The sequence below is a fragment of the Mirounga angustirostris genome, unplaced genomic scaffold (assembly GCF_029215605.1).
Source record: "Mirounga angustirostris isolate CCGP_5_RB_7025 unplaced genomic scaffold, mMirAng1.0.hap1 SCAF_16, whole genome shotgun sequence".
Lineage (NCBI taxonomy): Eukaryota > Metazoa > Chordata > Mammalia > Carnivora > Phocidae > Mirounga > Mirounga angustirostris.
In genome coordinates, this window is record NW_026991724.1 from 32,442,012 (window position 1) to 32,457,176 (window position 15,165).

The 15,165-nt window shown below is 51.7% G+C and overlaps 1 protein-coding gene across 6 annotated transcripts in view; it reads right to left on the minus strand.

The window, feature by feature from the left end:
- Positions 1-2,650: 2,650 nt before the first annotated feature.
- NOD2 (nucleotide binding oligomerization domain containing 2) overlaps positions 2,651-15,165 on the minus strand; it is a 34,678-nt gene continuing 22,163 nt past the window's right edge. For 5 of the 6 annotated variants that reach the window (XM_064581928.1, XM_045891140.2, XM_045891144.2 and 2 more), the window contains 6 exons: positions 13,333-13,416; positions 11,335-11,418; positions 10,524-10,607; positions 8,844-8,927; positions 5,334-5,417; positions 2,651-3,916 (listed from right to left, as the gene is read on the minus strand). In XM_064581928.1, the coding sequence (XP_064437998.1) occupies positions 3,844-3,916; positions 5,334-5,417; positions 8,844-8,927; positions 10,524-10,607; positions 11,335-11,418; positions 13,333-13,416 (493 nt within the window). In that variant the 3' untranslated portion in view covers positions 2,651-3,843. Of the gene's footprint in view, positions 3,917-5,333; positions 5,418-8,843; positions 8,928-10,144; positions 10,608-11,334; positions 11,419-13,332; positions 13,417-15,165 lie in introns of those variants that run through there. The other variant, XR_010408316.1, reaches the window with a different exon arrangement.

Genomic DNA, 15,165 nt, shown 5'->3' on the forward strand with positions numbered 1-15,165 from the left:
AAAAAATTCTCTTGCTCTGGTACTTTTTTTTGTCTGCACATAAGAATTATGTATTTTCAGCCACAAATCTAAAATGTGTCTGCTCCTGTTCTGCAAATGACTTCTGGAAAGTCGGCTAACTTGTTCGCAAGTTACCTGCCCAGCCCCAGAATGCTTTTGGTGGATCTGCTGGACTTTGGAAATGTAAGAAGCCTCTACTCTGAGCTCTGACGGTAAGCACATATCCAGGTCCCGGCGGCACCCTTCCCTGGGCCCTCTTGAACTCTTCTTTCTCCCTAATCTCTCCCTGGGTTATGACATCCAGGCCCAATGACCCCATTCCCCTTTAGAGGCTGAGGACATCCATGCTGTTAAACCTGGCAATGACCTCTCCCACGGGCTCCAGACTCACAGCATAACTTGGTGTCTCCACTTGACATCACTCAGGTGTCCCTAACTTGACCATCCAAAACAAAGTCCCTCCTACTTCCAAGCTGGCTTCCCATCTGTCTTCCCACCTGACCTCCAGGATGGTGTGCCCCAGTTACTCAAGTCAAAAATGAGGAGCCTTGAGTCTCCCCTCCCCCTCTTCTCTCATCCATTCCATTTGTAAACCTTCAGGAATCGACTCCTAGAACGTTTCTGGAATCCATCCTCTTCTCTCCACCTCTGCTGACACCACGTTAAAACAACTGCCTCTCACCTGCAATGGCTCCTAGGTGGTCTCTCCTTTTTCTGTTCAGAAAGAGGGAGAAGCAGGAAGCCCGATGTGGGGCTCGATCCCAGGACCCCGGGATCATGACCTGAGCCCGAAGGCAGACGCTTAACCGAATTAGTCACTCAGGCACCCCAGCCAAGATCCTCATCTTAATCACATTTTTTTTTTTTTGAGAGAGAGAGAGCTTGCGGGGGGGCGGGGGGGAGTGGCAGAGGGAGAGGGAGGAAGAATCTCAAGCAGACTCCCCACTGAGCACGGAGCCAGATGTGGGGCTCGATCTCCCAACCCTGAGATCATGACCTGAGTCAAAATCAAGAGTTGGATGCTTAACCAACTGAGCCACCCAGGTGCCCCTTAATCACTTCTTTAAAGTCCCTTTTGCCACGTAAGGCAACATTCACAGGCTCAAGGAATGAGGAGCTAAATATTTGGGGCCATTATTCAACCTACTACATGTACCAAGCTCTTCCCCATGACAGGGTCTTCATGCAGCTTGTCCTCGGTGAACAAGCCCCCTCACTCTTGCAAGGCCAGACCCTTCTCATTCTTAGGGTCCCAGCTTACGTGTCTCAGCCCAATCCCCAATCTGAAGGTTCCCCTCTATCTTGAACCTTTCTTTTTTCTTTTTTTTTTTTTTAGAGAGAGAGAGCACACAGGCGCATGAGTTGGGGGGAGTGGGAGAAGAAGCAGACTTCCCACCGAGCGGGGAGCCTGATGCAGGACTCAATCCCAGGACCCTGGGATCATGACCTGAGCTGTAAGTGGATGCTTAACGACTGAGCCACCCAGGCGCCCCTGTTTATTTCCTTCCTATCACTTACCACAGTGGATCTTATTTTCTATATCTTCCAGTTCACTTGTTTTCTGCCCACCTCTCCACCTCTCCCCAACCTAAGTGCTTTGAGGACAGGGATCCCGTCTGTTGTGTTCATCCACCGATGGTCCTAACATATCTGGCCCATAAATCATGGCTGAATGAATTTCAGGAAAACGAAATTTACAATCCAAGTCCCCGCCATACACATGGACTGCTGTGTTTACTCCTCAGGGAAAGCAGGCCCATCGATCTCCACCTTCCTCCTGATCTTCTGTATCAGAACAGTGGACTGGCCAGAAACTACCACCACCAACAGAGAGCCCACAGGCAAGCTCACACACAGGAGCCCACGGAGATGCCGCAGTATTTCACGAGCCAGGCCCACACAAAACATTCCCAGGAAGAGGATCTCACTTCGGTGAGGAGCTACCTGAGCTCTTGCTCGTTAAATGTAGCTGAGAGGGCGCCTGGGTGGCTCAGTTGGTTAAGTGACTGCCTTCGGCTCAGGTCATGATCCTGGAGTCCCGGGATCGAGTCCCGCATCGGACTCCCTGCTCGGCAGGGAGTCTGCTTCTCCCTCTGACCCTCTCATGCTCTATCTCATTCTCTGTCTCAAATAAATAAATAAAATCTTTTAAAATAAATAAATAAATAAATAAATAAATAAATAAATAAATAAATAAATAAATAAATAAATGTAGCTGAGAATGATTTCAACAAGGCCTACCCAGGAGGCTGCTTGCTGAGGAGAGCTATTCCCGAACCTTCTCCATCCTTCTCCTGCTAAAGACTCCTGGAGCCATGGGGAGAGAATCAAGGGAGGCCCAGAGGCCTCCTCACGTTTGCCTTGCAGCCATGAGGGGCACCACAAGGCTCCTGCACAGACTTCACGCAGGGTTAGACCTTTCTAAGCCAAAGCCCAGAGAGTTTTTTTGCAAGCCTATTTCTAAGAACTGCTTTTGCCCTAACCAATACATTTTCTGGTCCAAACATCATTCTTCCCCCTCCAAGTAGAAAACTGTGCTTAAATATCTGGCAACGTTCAGGAATGTTTTTTTTAAATATTTGGTCACAGTGAAGACAGCTTTGGGGGCCTCTCCACAGTTTTCTTCTCTGTGACTATTTACAGCATAAAATCCATGGTTGTGTTTTTTATAAAAACAAACTGGGGAGAATAAAACAAAGTGGCTTATAAATATTAACCAGTGTTCACAAATAATAATGTTTAAATAATAACACTTGTACAGCACCTACCATTTACAGAGGCTTCGACATGCATCATTTGGTAAAAAAAAAAAAAATCCAGAAAAATATCTGCCTTATAAGGAAAAGTCTTTGGTTTTGCCCCTATAAACTTTTGATCCATAACTTTCTATCACATAACACTGAACCATCTCTTATGAATATATTTGAAAAGTCTGCTGTCAGAGTCCAGCTCCCAGGCATCAACCAGAGCCCTGGTGGGAGTGCTCAAAATTCTGGCCCGGACTGATTGTAAAAAACTGCATTTGGGTGGAGAGTGGCTTCCAAAGGCTTAACTGAAGACTAATTGATTTCATCGGAAATAAAAGTATGCGTATGATATTAGCTGTAATGTGGTCTTATTTTTCTTGAAAATCGCTTCTCAGCCTTTTGGCTAAGAGCAAGTGAAAATCTAGAATGGCTGGAGGAACTAAATGGCTGTCACATGTCCCCTTTCAATAAGGTCAAGTATCAGGAAGGGCAGCAGGTAAATTATAGCCCTTCCCACCCTGCGTATGTGTGGGGGGTGGGGTGGGGGAGGCTATAAATATCAAAGCTGAGAACACCAGTATTCTGGGTCCTTCCCCACAGAGGAAGTGCCCCATGCAGGGGTCCAGGATGGGTGGAGGGACCAGATGTGGGGAAGAGCCTGGAGAGATGACAACCCAGGGGTTAAAACCCGGCAGAAAGTTGCTTCCTGAGTCCCCCTCCTCATTGCGAGGCAGGTGGGAAGGGGCCTCTCCTGTGGGTCCAGGTCTCGACAGTGACGGGCACGCAGTAACATCCACGGGCCCCACTGACCCACGTCAGATCAGCTGGAGGCGGCGGCAGGAGCTGTCCCTCTGCTACATTCCATGGACTGAATCGTGGGAAGAACCGGATGCAAAAGTCGGCTGCAGAAAAGTCTGCTCGGAAGGGCACCGTGGCTCCTTCCTCTGCCGGAACAAAGATGACCCATTGCGCCAGCCCTCCCTGGGCAGGACACGGCTCTGTGTGAATGGGCTGCTGCCAGATGTAATCCAGCTCCTGGGATCTAAACCCACAGCCTGTTCGCAAACAAACTGAGATAAACATTGGCCCCCAGGCTTCAGAGCAAGAGTCTGGTGTCCCTCTGGCTGAGCCTCTCAATTTCCTCGGGAGAGAAAGTGTTGCCTCGGAGCCTAAAGGGGATAAAGCAAAGAGAGGTTTGGATGAGTGCTGAGCCAGGGTGGTGCTTTTAATTGGAAGCTGCTACTTCCTAAACCTGGGCCTCAATGGCCTGGTCCCTGGGGCCCAGCTGCAGCCCTCCCATGCTGGTGTTAGCCTTGGTCCACCAGGGCGGCTCATGAATCATTGCGTGTGATGAAGCAAGCCTCTGGGACTCTGCAGAGAAAACCCACCCTGGACCCAGCCGGCCCCGACTCCCCAAGGCTGGTGATTCTTTTTAAGGCAACAGCAGAATCCGTCAAGAATGCAATGAGCAAACACTGATGCCCTCCCAAGCTCTGCCAACAGGCGGCAAATAACATCAGAACCCTTAAAATATCAACATGATGCTAGTTTCCTCCACCCCCCGCCCCCCCAGACGCAGAATGTGACATTTCCTATGACCATGCAATGGTTTAAAACAAACACAAAAACAAAAACCCACACTCTGCCCAGGACCTGAGGACCTCATGGCCTACAGGGATTACACAATTATACAGAAAGAAAAATCTCTTCCCAGGGCAGACTCCGACAAGTCTTCATTTTTAACTTCATCATCTAATACGTATTGTTGCTGCTGCCTTGATTTTTAAGGGAGGGACCAGTCAGTCGGCATTTGCGAAGCAGGGGTCACAAGCTCGCAGGGATGAGACATACGGCAGTCAAAGGGGCCTGGTCCAGGACGCCAAGCTTGCTAGGTGTGCAGTCGGCAAGAGCTCAGTGGGGTCAGCCCTACTCTACTCTACTTACTTCCTGGCATTTTCTGTTCAGACCCAGAGTTGGAAACTTTGGGGAGAAAACTCAGAAATATAGATTTCCATGGGGGAATCTCCTAGTTTTAAAAGACTGGCTTATAGCCCAGTGCCTGAAACACGTATAGGGGAAACCTTCATACTTACTCTGTGAGTGATAAATACATCCCTGTAAAGAAGGAGCATAAATCTCTGAAGGTGTGACTCAATGTTTTTTTCAAACACATGAAAGAACATGGCTTTTAATTATAAAGACCTGGAAACACTGTACAACAGTACCTCCTTCCCCGTCCCCCCCCACCAATGTCACCTCCCCCAGAGGCAACAGCCCCAACCTGGGAAGGCAGGTGCAATGCCCCCAAATTCCTGTGTCCGTGTCCGTCTTCCACCACACCCCCTCCTACACTGTTACCTGGACTGAAACATTCCTGACTACTCAGGGTTTAAAAATGAACCACCTGATCCATGCTTGGAGACGTGAAAACATCTTCCCCAGAGAGAAATTAGATCCATTGCATGCAGAATGTCACAGAATGTCAGAGCCCAGAGGGAAAATGAGGTCCCCCTCTTTCCTGGCCCCATTTTACAGATTGGAAAAGGGAGGCTCAGAGAGGTAAAGAGGCCTGCCCAGGGGCCTTACCAGACTTCCAGGATGGTATCATTCCTTTCCAGGGCCCACAGGAGGGCTTCTGCCCCAAGGTAGGTGACACAGTTGTTGGATAGCCTGGAGAGAAAGACTGAAAGGTGAACTTCAAGGATGCTTGGTTCTCCTCTTGGGCCTGTGCAATTAAAGGAGGCTTTGGCAGTTGGCCAGCCTACAGAAGCCCACCTGCCCCCTTGACATGTCCCTCCCTTGTCTGAGATTCCCAACAAGCTCATCCACAAAGGTTCAAGGCCTACAAGGAAATGCACCCCTCTCTCCTCTGTTCCCCAGATTCATGTATCTAGTTAGGTAGCTACTCCCTTAGGAAGGGGCTATGGCATGGGGGTTAAGTATGTGCATTTTACTCCCTGGGTTCCAATCCAACTTACACCGCATCTTTTTTGATCTCAGGCAAATTAATCCCAACTTCCTCATCTGTAAGACAGACTTAAAGAGCACCTACCTCGTGGAGTCTAAGACTTAAACAAAAGAATGGCATATTCTGTGGTGCATTTGGCACCGTACTCTACTGATGGGAAATAATCAATGAACAGTAATATTTTCATGTGGGGTGGGGATGGGGGGCACAGGGACATGGATTCGAGAAAATACGAGGTTGGCAATTGGGAGGGGAGAAGGCGCACTGTCAGAGACAGCAGAGAAGAGCCACCACCCCCTGCTGTTCTTTTTAAGCTCAGAGCTTGGCCTTCGAGACATCTCCACGACGTGTCTGCCACCTCCAGGATTTCAGGACCACCCAGGAAGCTGACCCTAAGCCAGCGCTGATAATAATAACAGCCAATATCTGCTGAACTCTTACTATGTGCCAGCTCAATACCTCTGTCACCCCAGTGACGCTCACAACCCGAAGAGCAGGGTCCCATTACTACCTCCCTTTACACTCAATGCTACTGAAGCACAAAACCAAGGAGAAACAGAGGGTAACGTTGGAGCTGGGGTCCAAACCCAACCCGCCAGGTGCCAGAGCCCACACACTTAACCAACATTTGGCAGCCACTCTGCCTGGAAAAAGAAGGATGCAGGCTTTTTTTTTTTTTTTTAAGGTACATAAGAAGCTCCCCCCATTTTTTTTTTTTTAAGATTTTATTTATTTATTTGAGAGAGAGAGAGTACAAGCAGGGGGAAGGGGCAGAGGGACAAGCAGACTCCCCACTGAGCGGGGAGTCCAATGCAGGGCTCCATCCCAGGACCCCAAGACCGTGACCTGAACCAAACTCAGATGCTTAACTGAATGAGCCACCCAGGCGCCCCAAGAAGGGGAAACAGCGAGGGCTGATGGATTCAGTGGTGCTTAATGCTAAGGCTCTGGACTAGGCAGCGTGGGCCAAGCCCTGCTGCCATCACCTGGCAGCCCTCAGGGTAGACGGGGCTAAGTCTGTGACAGCGACGGAGGACAAACGTGCCGTGTCACACCTGGTTACTACTAAACCAGGTATGCCGTCGGCCCCCCATGTGCAAAGCCTGGCGTCCCCACTTAGACAGTCCTGGCGTCCCCCAGGCCTCCCAGCCCGGTTTCACCCAAGTGACGGGCGGAAGTGTTTTCCCCAAACATTTGGCAACTTCCTCGCCCCTGCAAAGCAATACAAACAAGTGTTGCCAGAGTGGCTGGCGGGCTGGCAGCAAAGCAGACACTCTCCCAGAGGCAGCTGTCTGCCCGCCTCTGAAGGCGAGCGTGTTCCACGGGCCACATTTGCCAGGGCAGATGCCACCCTTCCTGTCGCACAAGGAGCCGTCTGAGGATGCCCTGACGTCCCTCTCCAGCGAGACCTTTGGCACCCCGGCAGGTGCGGCGCCAGCCTCGGAGAGCCCGCGCACAAGCCCCTGATGATCCCTAGCTGGGCTCCTCCTCACGTCGGCCGTCCCGGTCCTCGTGGGTGGGGACCTGCCCGCTGAGCCCACCACCAGGGCTCGCCACCACTTCCGGCCGGCACTGCCGCCCTCCAGCCCTCCGGCTCCCGGACCCTCCCTCCGCAGGACCTCCAACCAGCGCCTACCCGCCTTCAACCAGCCTTCTCCTCCGCCACCAGCCTGATCCAAGTCTCTCTGCTTCATCTCCCGCCTGGAAGACAGCAGGAGCTCCTGACTGGTCTCCCTGCTTCCATCTTACCCCTCCTCCCCATCTGTTCGGCACAAAGCAGCAAGCATGATCTTGTTATGATGTAAATCAGATCATGTCACTGCGCAGATTAAAATCCTCCAAAGGCTTCTCAAGGCCCCTAGAATAAAGCTCCAAATCCTTCCCATGGCTCTGAGGCCTATGTGGCCTCCTCACCCTGCCCCTTCCTCCCTCCCCTCACCCCTATATACAGTCCAACCATGCACGCCCTGCCTGCTGTTCCCAAAACCACCAAGCTTGTTTCTGCCACAGGGCCTTTGCACTTGCTGTTCGGGCCACCTAGAGTGTGCATTCCTGAGACCTCAGCATTATAAGAACGATAACTGTTCTTATTATTCAAGGTTTCAACTCCCATGCCACCTTCCCAGAGAGGCCTTTCCCAGGCAGCTGCAACCCTGCCTCTCCAGACACTCCCTGACACATCTTTCCCTTGAATTCTCTTCTCTTTAGAGCCTTTATTATAAATAATCTTGTGTATTTGCTTACTTGTTCATTATCTGCCTCTCCCATTAGAATCTAAGAGCTAAGGGGGCTGAGGCCTGCTCTGTTCTTTCCACCACTCTATCCTCGGGGCCTCCAATAGCGCCTGGCACAGTGAGCGCTCCGGAAATATTTCTTGCATCAAAACATAAATGGATGAATGTAGGCATGGATATACAACAAAGAAATGAATGAATGCACACATGAATAAATGCAAGCACGCCTACCTGTATAACCTAAGAGAACCCACCAGAGATGATGGAAGAAGACATCTGCCAGAGCTAGAGATGGCCCCTGGAGAGGGGGCATGTCCTGTAAGCCCCATAGCAGATGCCATTGGCAACCCACCCATATGCCCTCAGTTTTCCCCTCTAACTCTGAGGGCTGCTTGCTGGGAAGACCTCCACTCTCTGCCTGAGGCCTTTCTACGGACGCCCCGGAGCATGCTCGGCCACGTGCAGGGCAAACTGGAAGTGCTGGAAAATTCATATCCCCACAAGCACACCAATGAAGGACAAGCTAAATACCCCTGCTGCCTCGCTCCTCGGTTGGGTAGGGGCTCCTGGAGCTCCCCAGCAGGTCTGAGCCGCTGTTGGGCTCGGTGATAAGCGGGGTGATAACTGCTTGATGACATACTTGTTACTGGATCCCTGTCCTCCCCCACATCATTTCACTGACCTCTCACCAGTGCGTGCTGGGACCACCTCCCCGGTAAACAACTTGCACTGAATCCCCATCTGTGTCTGGGGGATCCCTGACCCTACCAGCCGATTTCTGCCAGGTCACCCTGGGTGAGTTAGCCAGGTGGGAAGCTGCCCAGAGACACCCCCCGCCGACCCCCCCACCGGGCCAGTCATTATCATCCCGGCTCCCGCTTACGGGTTCCTTACTTCAGAACTTTCAAACTTGAATTCCTCTCAAGTCCTTTGGCAAGAGAACACACACCTTCATCCTGGAGATGGTTCTCCTCCAGGCTGGCAAGAACAAGAGAGAAAATCCGGTTGATATGGTAACATTTATTATAGAAGAGGATGTCAGTACGGATTAACCTGCTTGCCCCCCAGTTAGAGAAGCCAACTTCTGAAAATCTACATTTACAGATAAAGTGAGAACCGGGAGAGTCGGGTGTGAGGGTCTTCAATCCCAGGGGTGTCTCTGGGAGAGAATTCACCCCAGGCTTCCTCATGTCCCGGTGACCTAATAGCCATTTTCCCTTCCTTATTAACAGAAGCCTCATTCCATTTGGGCAACCCTGTGCTTGATTTAAAAAAAAAAAAAAAAAAAGCTGCATTTCCCACTCTCCACTATGGCCGGGGTTGGCCGGTGACATCCACATGGCCATTAACACACAAGGGGAACCCGGCAGATGGGGCTCCTGGACATGCTCTTTCAAAGAGAGAGACCTCACTGGCCTGTGCCTCCTGCCCTTCCTGGATATACAGACTGAATCTGGAGACACAGAAATAGTAGTGCAGGTACAGCAGCCCTCTGGTGACCATGCGGCACCCAACCTTGACAGCGAAGCCACAGACTGAGGATCTGAAGCGACAGAGAGACAGAGTCTCCGACCCCTGCTGGCCTGGTGGAGCCATTACGCCGGCCCCATGCCGCCGACCTCCAGACTGGTCGGACGTGAAAAAAATAAATCCTTTACTGGTTTGAGCCACTGGACATGGAGTTTTTCCCTCCCCTGCAGCCTAATCGTGTAGTCATAACTGATACATCCAAGGGTGAGACCTGCCTCTAACGAGAATTTCCGAGTGGTACAGTCCAGTCGGGGTATAATCAATGGGACAAGGCCACCACAATATCCATTTTGTGACAATGATCAGAGGTTTCAATGCCCTTCCACTTCTTGGAGAAAGCAGCGTTCGATCTCCCTGATATAATCAGGGACTTCCCAGAACGTGTCATACGAAGACCAGACTAGTGGCATCGAAAGGACGGGAAACTTAGAATCAGTTTCAGGTCAACAATGCGAGTACAATTTATGGGTCACCTTTGAACTTGCTCCAAACCCCACTCCACCTTCTAAGGTGACCCTCACTCTACTCTCCGGTGTTCTTAGGCACTCGACTTAGAAATAACAAAACATTATGAGAATGATAACATATGCTTTACCATTGGAAGCAGTCATGCCCTCATTTTACAGGTAAGAAACCTGGGATGCAGAGATTATTAGATGACTTGCCTGAGATCACAGCAGGCCTGGAAGCTCAGCCAGCTGGATTCCAGAGTCTCTGCTCTCAACCATTATGCCACATGGAGGTAGTATACAAACCCATAAATATAATTAATAAAAAGAATCAGCACCGTATGGGGATTAACATAAGAATAAATAAATAAATAATAAATAAATAATTAATTAATTAATTAAAAAAAAAAAAAAGAATCAGCACCTACAGGCCAGGCTCTCTACGCTTCACACCACCCGGGTCATAGAGAAAAACAAACCCAAAAGCCCAACCGCTTGATTATCCAGCTCAGTTTTATCCGCTTCCACGGAGGAGGCCCAGGAATGAAGAAAGGCTGTTATCTGCCCCCCAGAGCAGGGGACCCGCCGATCTCACCAGAGTTCTTCCAGTGCCATGTTCTTTTCCAACATTAATGCTAAGGCTTGAGCCCCCATGCTGCCGATGTTGTTGCCCACCAGGCTGAATGGAATCAAAGAACAACGACGTGTCAGGGCAGGGAGGGGCCTCAGGGAGAAGCTAAGCCAAGAAGGGCAAAATGCACGACACCTATGGCCCAGCTTCCTAGTCGGCTTCATTTCGGACATGACTGATTGATTACAGTGCTCTTTTCCATGAAGCCTAGGAAGCAGCCTTAGACTCCCTCCCGACATGATGTCCTGGGTAGTCACTATTAATGGACTGGAGTTGGTTCTTGAGATAAAATATATCTGATGCAGCCCCAAATCTTCAATTTATAGATAGGGAATCAAGACCCACTTTAGAATATTTTTTTTTAATATTTCTTAGTAAGAGAAAGAGAGAGAGAGAATGGGGAGGGGCAGAGGGAGAGGGGAAGAGAATCTTAAGTAGGCTCCGTGCTGAGCGCAGAGCTGGACGCGGGGCTCGATCTCACGACCCTGAAATCATGACCTAAGCCGAAATCAAGAGCTGGATGCTTAAGGGACTGAGCCACCTAGTTGCCTCTGAGAATCAAGACCCTTGAGAGAAGAAGGGATACTCCAAAGTCACCCAGAAAGACTCAAATGTCCTGACTCCAAATCCAAGGGTCTTTTTTTTCTCATCCCACTGCCTAACATGGGAGGTGGGGGGGATGTAAAACAAAGTTCAAGCAAAGGAAGGAGTTACTGGCCCAGGCTCCTCCCTCCTCATGCCCGCTCCCCACGGCCATGCAGACCCCGAAGCTTACCTGAGCCACCTCAAGCTCTGGTGATCCCCCAAGGCTTCAGCCAAAGCCTGGGCCCCCTCATCACCCACCTTGTTGCCCCACAACCTAAAAAAGCCAACAGATTCTGTCAGTCGGTCAGTGAGTAACTGCTGTGTGTTCTAGACATGCATGAAGCCTGCCCTTCCTCTCTACATCCCCGGCTGGAGGGGCTACGACCACCCAATTCCAGAATGGTCTCAGTGGGGCTCCTAGGTCCCAGCAAAGTGGTCCTACCTCTACCTTTTTAGAGCGATGGCCAAACCACACTCGCATTTTTCAGTCAGATTTACAGAACAATAGAGGCCCACCTAGCACATGCCCTCCGGGACAGGGAACTCCCTCTCAGTGACAAGTCACAGGGTTAACATTTTTCCTGACCCTTCTTCCCAGGGACTGCTACCCCCTAGCCCTCAACTATCCTCCAGGACCACCCAAAACAAGTCTCACTCTTTTCCCACAAGCCAGCTCTCTCTCTCTTGCTCCTCCCTAGCGTCCCCCGTTCCTTCATGGTGTCAAACTCCTTCACCCCGGGGTCATTCTTGTTCCTCCCTAGCATCCCCGTTCCTTCATGGTGTCAAACTCCTTCACCCCCGGGGTCATCCTCCGAGACCTCCTGCAGTTTGGATGGATGTTTCCCTTTTCAAAGGTGGGGCCTGGCTCAGACGGTGTGACCTGGCTGTTTTACACACGGGAAGTGAGCCCGGACCTGGCTGGGCACACGTGAGCAAAGGTGGCCTAACTAAGAGGTTCACTGCGCTTTCATTCATCAGGTAAATATTTACTGAGCCCCGGCTCTGCACCAGCACAGCTCTGTGCCCCGGGGAGAGTGCAAACAACCAGCAAAAAACCTGGAACAACCTCAATGTGTCTCAAAAGGAGCTGGGTTAAAGAGATTACAGCCATCCAGCCCATGGAATACTAAGCGGCTTGTCTTTCAAAAATGAGGTCATTAGGGTATGAAAGATATATTGTTAAGCAAGAAAAAACCAATATTCAGAACAGTTTGTACCAGAGGATAGCATCTGGAGGTCTGAGCACAGTGCCTGGTCCAGACAGGTGCCTTAATAAATATGTGTTGAAAGAGAACGGCCCCAATCCACTAGTTGCGACCCCGAGCAGGAGAGAGCTTGGTAGGGCTTGGGCCGCGCTTGTGCTGGACTCTGTGGGGCTAGGCACGCGGCTTGGAAAGGTGCTGATCTCCCAAGCGTGTGGGCAGCTTGCCTGCCTATGAAATGGGTTGGGCCCTAAGGTTTTAGTCTCTCTTCCTACAGTCTTGGGTCCTCAAACCCGCATTTCTCGTCCAAGGGACCCTAGGTCACACCAGGGGAGGCAGGACGGGAGGGGGGGACTGCAAGGATGCCATCCTGGGGGGTGGTCACTCTGCCCCGCAACCAGAGGATGCCCCCCTCCTCCCCCCGCCCCCCGCAACACTCTGTGGGGACCTGTGGTCTGTGGGACTGCCCTCCCAGCCCGCGTCTGACTCTTCTGCCCTCCCTGGAAGGCCTGGCCTGACCCCACAGCAACACGCGCTCTGAAGAACCCGGCAAAGCCCCCTCCCATCCTGGGGCCAGTCTCCAGCCTTGTCCACCTCCATCTCTTACCCTGCTTCTCACCCCTGGCCGCACAACCTCTGCCAAGCTTTTTTTTTTTAAATGACTGATTCCTAAGCCCTGCACCGGGCGCTTCATTTAATTAGTCTAGGGTGGGGCCCAGGCATTCTTCAGAAGCTCCCAAGGGGTTCTGATGGACTCACGAGGGCGAAAGGCACAGCCCTGGATCCAGCAAGGACCAGAGAGCTTCCTGCCACCACAGGCTCTTCCTGAGCTTCCTGTTTATTGAGTGAAAGACAAACACCAAAGCAGCCAAGGGCCACCCACTCTCTCCCACTGCCTCTGGGGCCTTCTGGCCGAAATGTGTCACCTACCTCTAAGTCCCCCAACCCACCCCCACGCGGTCCCTCTGCCCCAGAATCCAACCTACCCCAAGAACTGCAAGGAAGCGTTGGCTCTGAGCCCCTCGGCCAGCACCTGGGCTCCTGCGGCAGTGATATGGTTATTCCCCAGCCTGGAAGGGAAGGCAGGGAGGCTAAGAGTGTGCGGGACAGGGAGATGTGAGTGCCCAGAAAGCCCGGGCCTGCTGGGAAAAGTGTGTCCCAGACACAGAAACATGGAGAAAAGCTTTGAGGAGCTCTCTGCAGGACGCAGGAGCCTGTCCTCTAGCTCCTGCCTGCCCAACAGTGAGCGTATGTGCTTTTCTATTCCTGTTTGGGGGAACTTAGTAAGGACTCCCACTACTTCATTTCCCAGCTGCAAAGGGAAAGAAGTGGGGGAAACCTGTTTTGCAAAGCAGTGTGACAGGTACGGGCAGAATGCACAATAGGCAGGTGTCCGAGGAGGTGGCTTCCCCAGGGGAGGGAGGGTGACTCACTATCACACCTTTTCCTCCTGCGTCAGCCACTGGCTGGTGCTAGACTCCATGCCCCCCTGCAGCTCTCCTGGGTCCACTGTTGCTGCAAGGAGCATTCACCTGTTCTGGAAAGAGGGCAGGCCCTGGCCGCTGGGAGAGGGAAGGGGATCCTGCTGAGCAGGGACTGGAGGGGGGAGGCTTCAGCCACATCCAGGTACCTCAGAGAGTTTCAGGGAGGTCCCCAGAACTCTCACCCACAACCCCAGGCTTCCTGGAATTAATAGTACACTTTCCTCTTTTTAGAGAACTTTCAGGCCCTTGACACCACTCTAGCTCATAATGCTGCAAGGCAGGCACTGTGATCCCCTTCCAGAAGGAGTGTGGTGGCCTCTCACACCTCTGACCACAGGCCCTGTGATTAAGGGCCCCTGCTGCTGGGCTGGGAAACCCAAGGGCGCCTCTGTACCGAGGCCCGCTTCCCACAGGCGGCTCCCAGCCAGTGACACAAGGGAGACACAAGACCCAGCTGGGCACACTTGGCTGGAGGACTGGCCGCCACCGTCTGTGCTCTCAGAACTGCACTGAAGGCCAGGACACTTCCTCCCAGCCCTCTTCCTTCCCTCTCCCCCTCACTCAGGGTCAGACTTGACTTGCCCAGCCTCCCCCAGCGCCTTCCCTCTCTGCCCCTCATTGGCATTTTCCCCAACAAATTTCTTGCACATCTAATCCCTCCTCAGAGGCCTGAACTACTGGACAAACATACTGAGAACTTTCGGGATTATTCGCCATCTTTTAGCCACTGAGCTCACTGCTTAAAGCACCGACTTATTGTGTCGGGTCTCTGCATATGTTAACTCATCTAGTCATCCCAACGACCTAGGAGGAAGCTGTAATTATTATCCACATTTTACGGAAGGGGAAACAGAGTCACAGAGACACTGGGCTGACCCAAGGTCACACAGCAAATGAGGATTCAAATCTCAGGGATCCTGGACCCAAACCTCAGTCGGTCTGATCCCCAGAGCCCCATGCTTTCAACTATCGTGCTATTCTAGCCCAGAACCCAGGCCTCAGGTTCGAGTGTAGCACCTTCCCGCTACACCACATGGCCCTCCCCCTGGCCACAGCGGTTCTCAGGATTCTGAGTCTGGGGGAGCAGGTGGTGGTGGCAGAACAGAGTCCTTTGTACAGAAAGGCACCTCTGGGGTTGGCCTCAGCAGCCCTGCCTGAGACTGAGCTACATGGTTAGCAATTTAAAAATGGAGGCTCCCATCCCCAAACCCAGCCCAGCAGGTAGAAAGAATGGACAATAGCAATTGTTCATCCACAGAAATCCAGGAGGCAAGACATTCCCAGAGAGAGAGAGAGAGAGAGAAGCCAGGCCAAGCCAGGGGCCAGCAGGAGAGG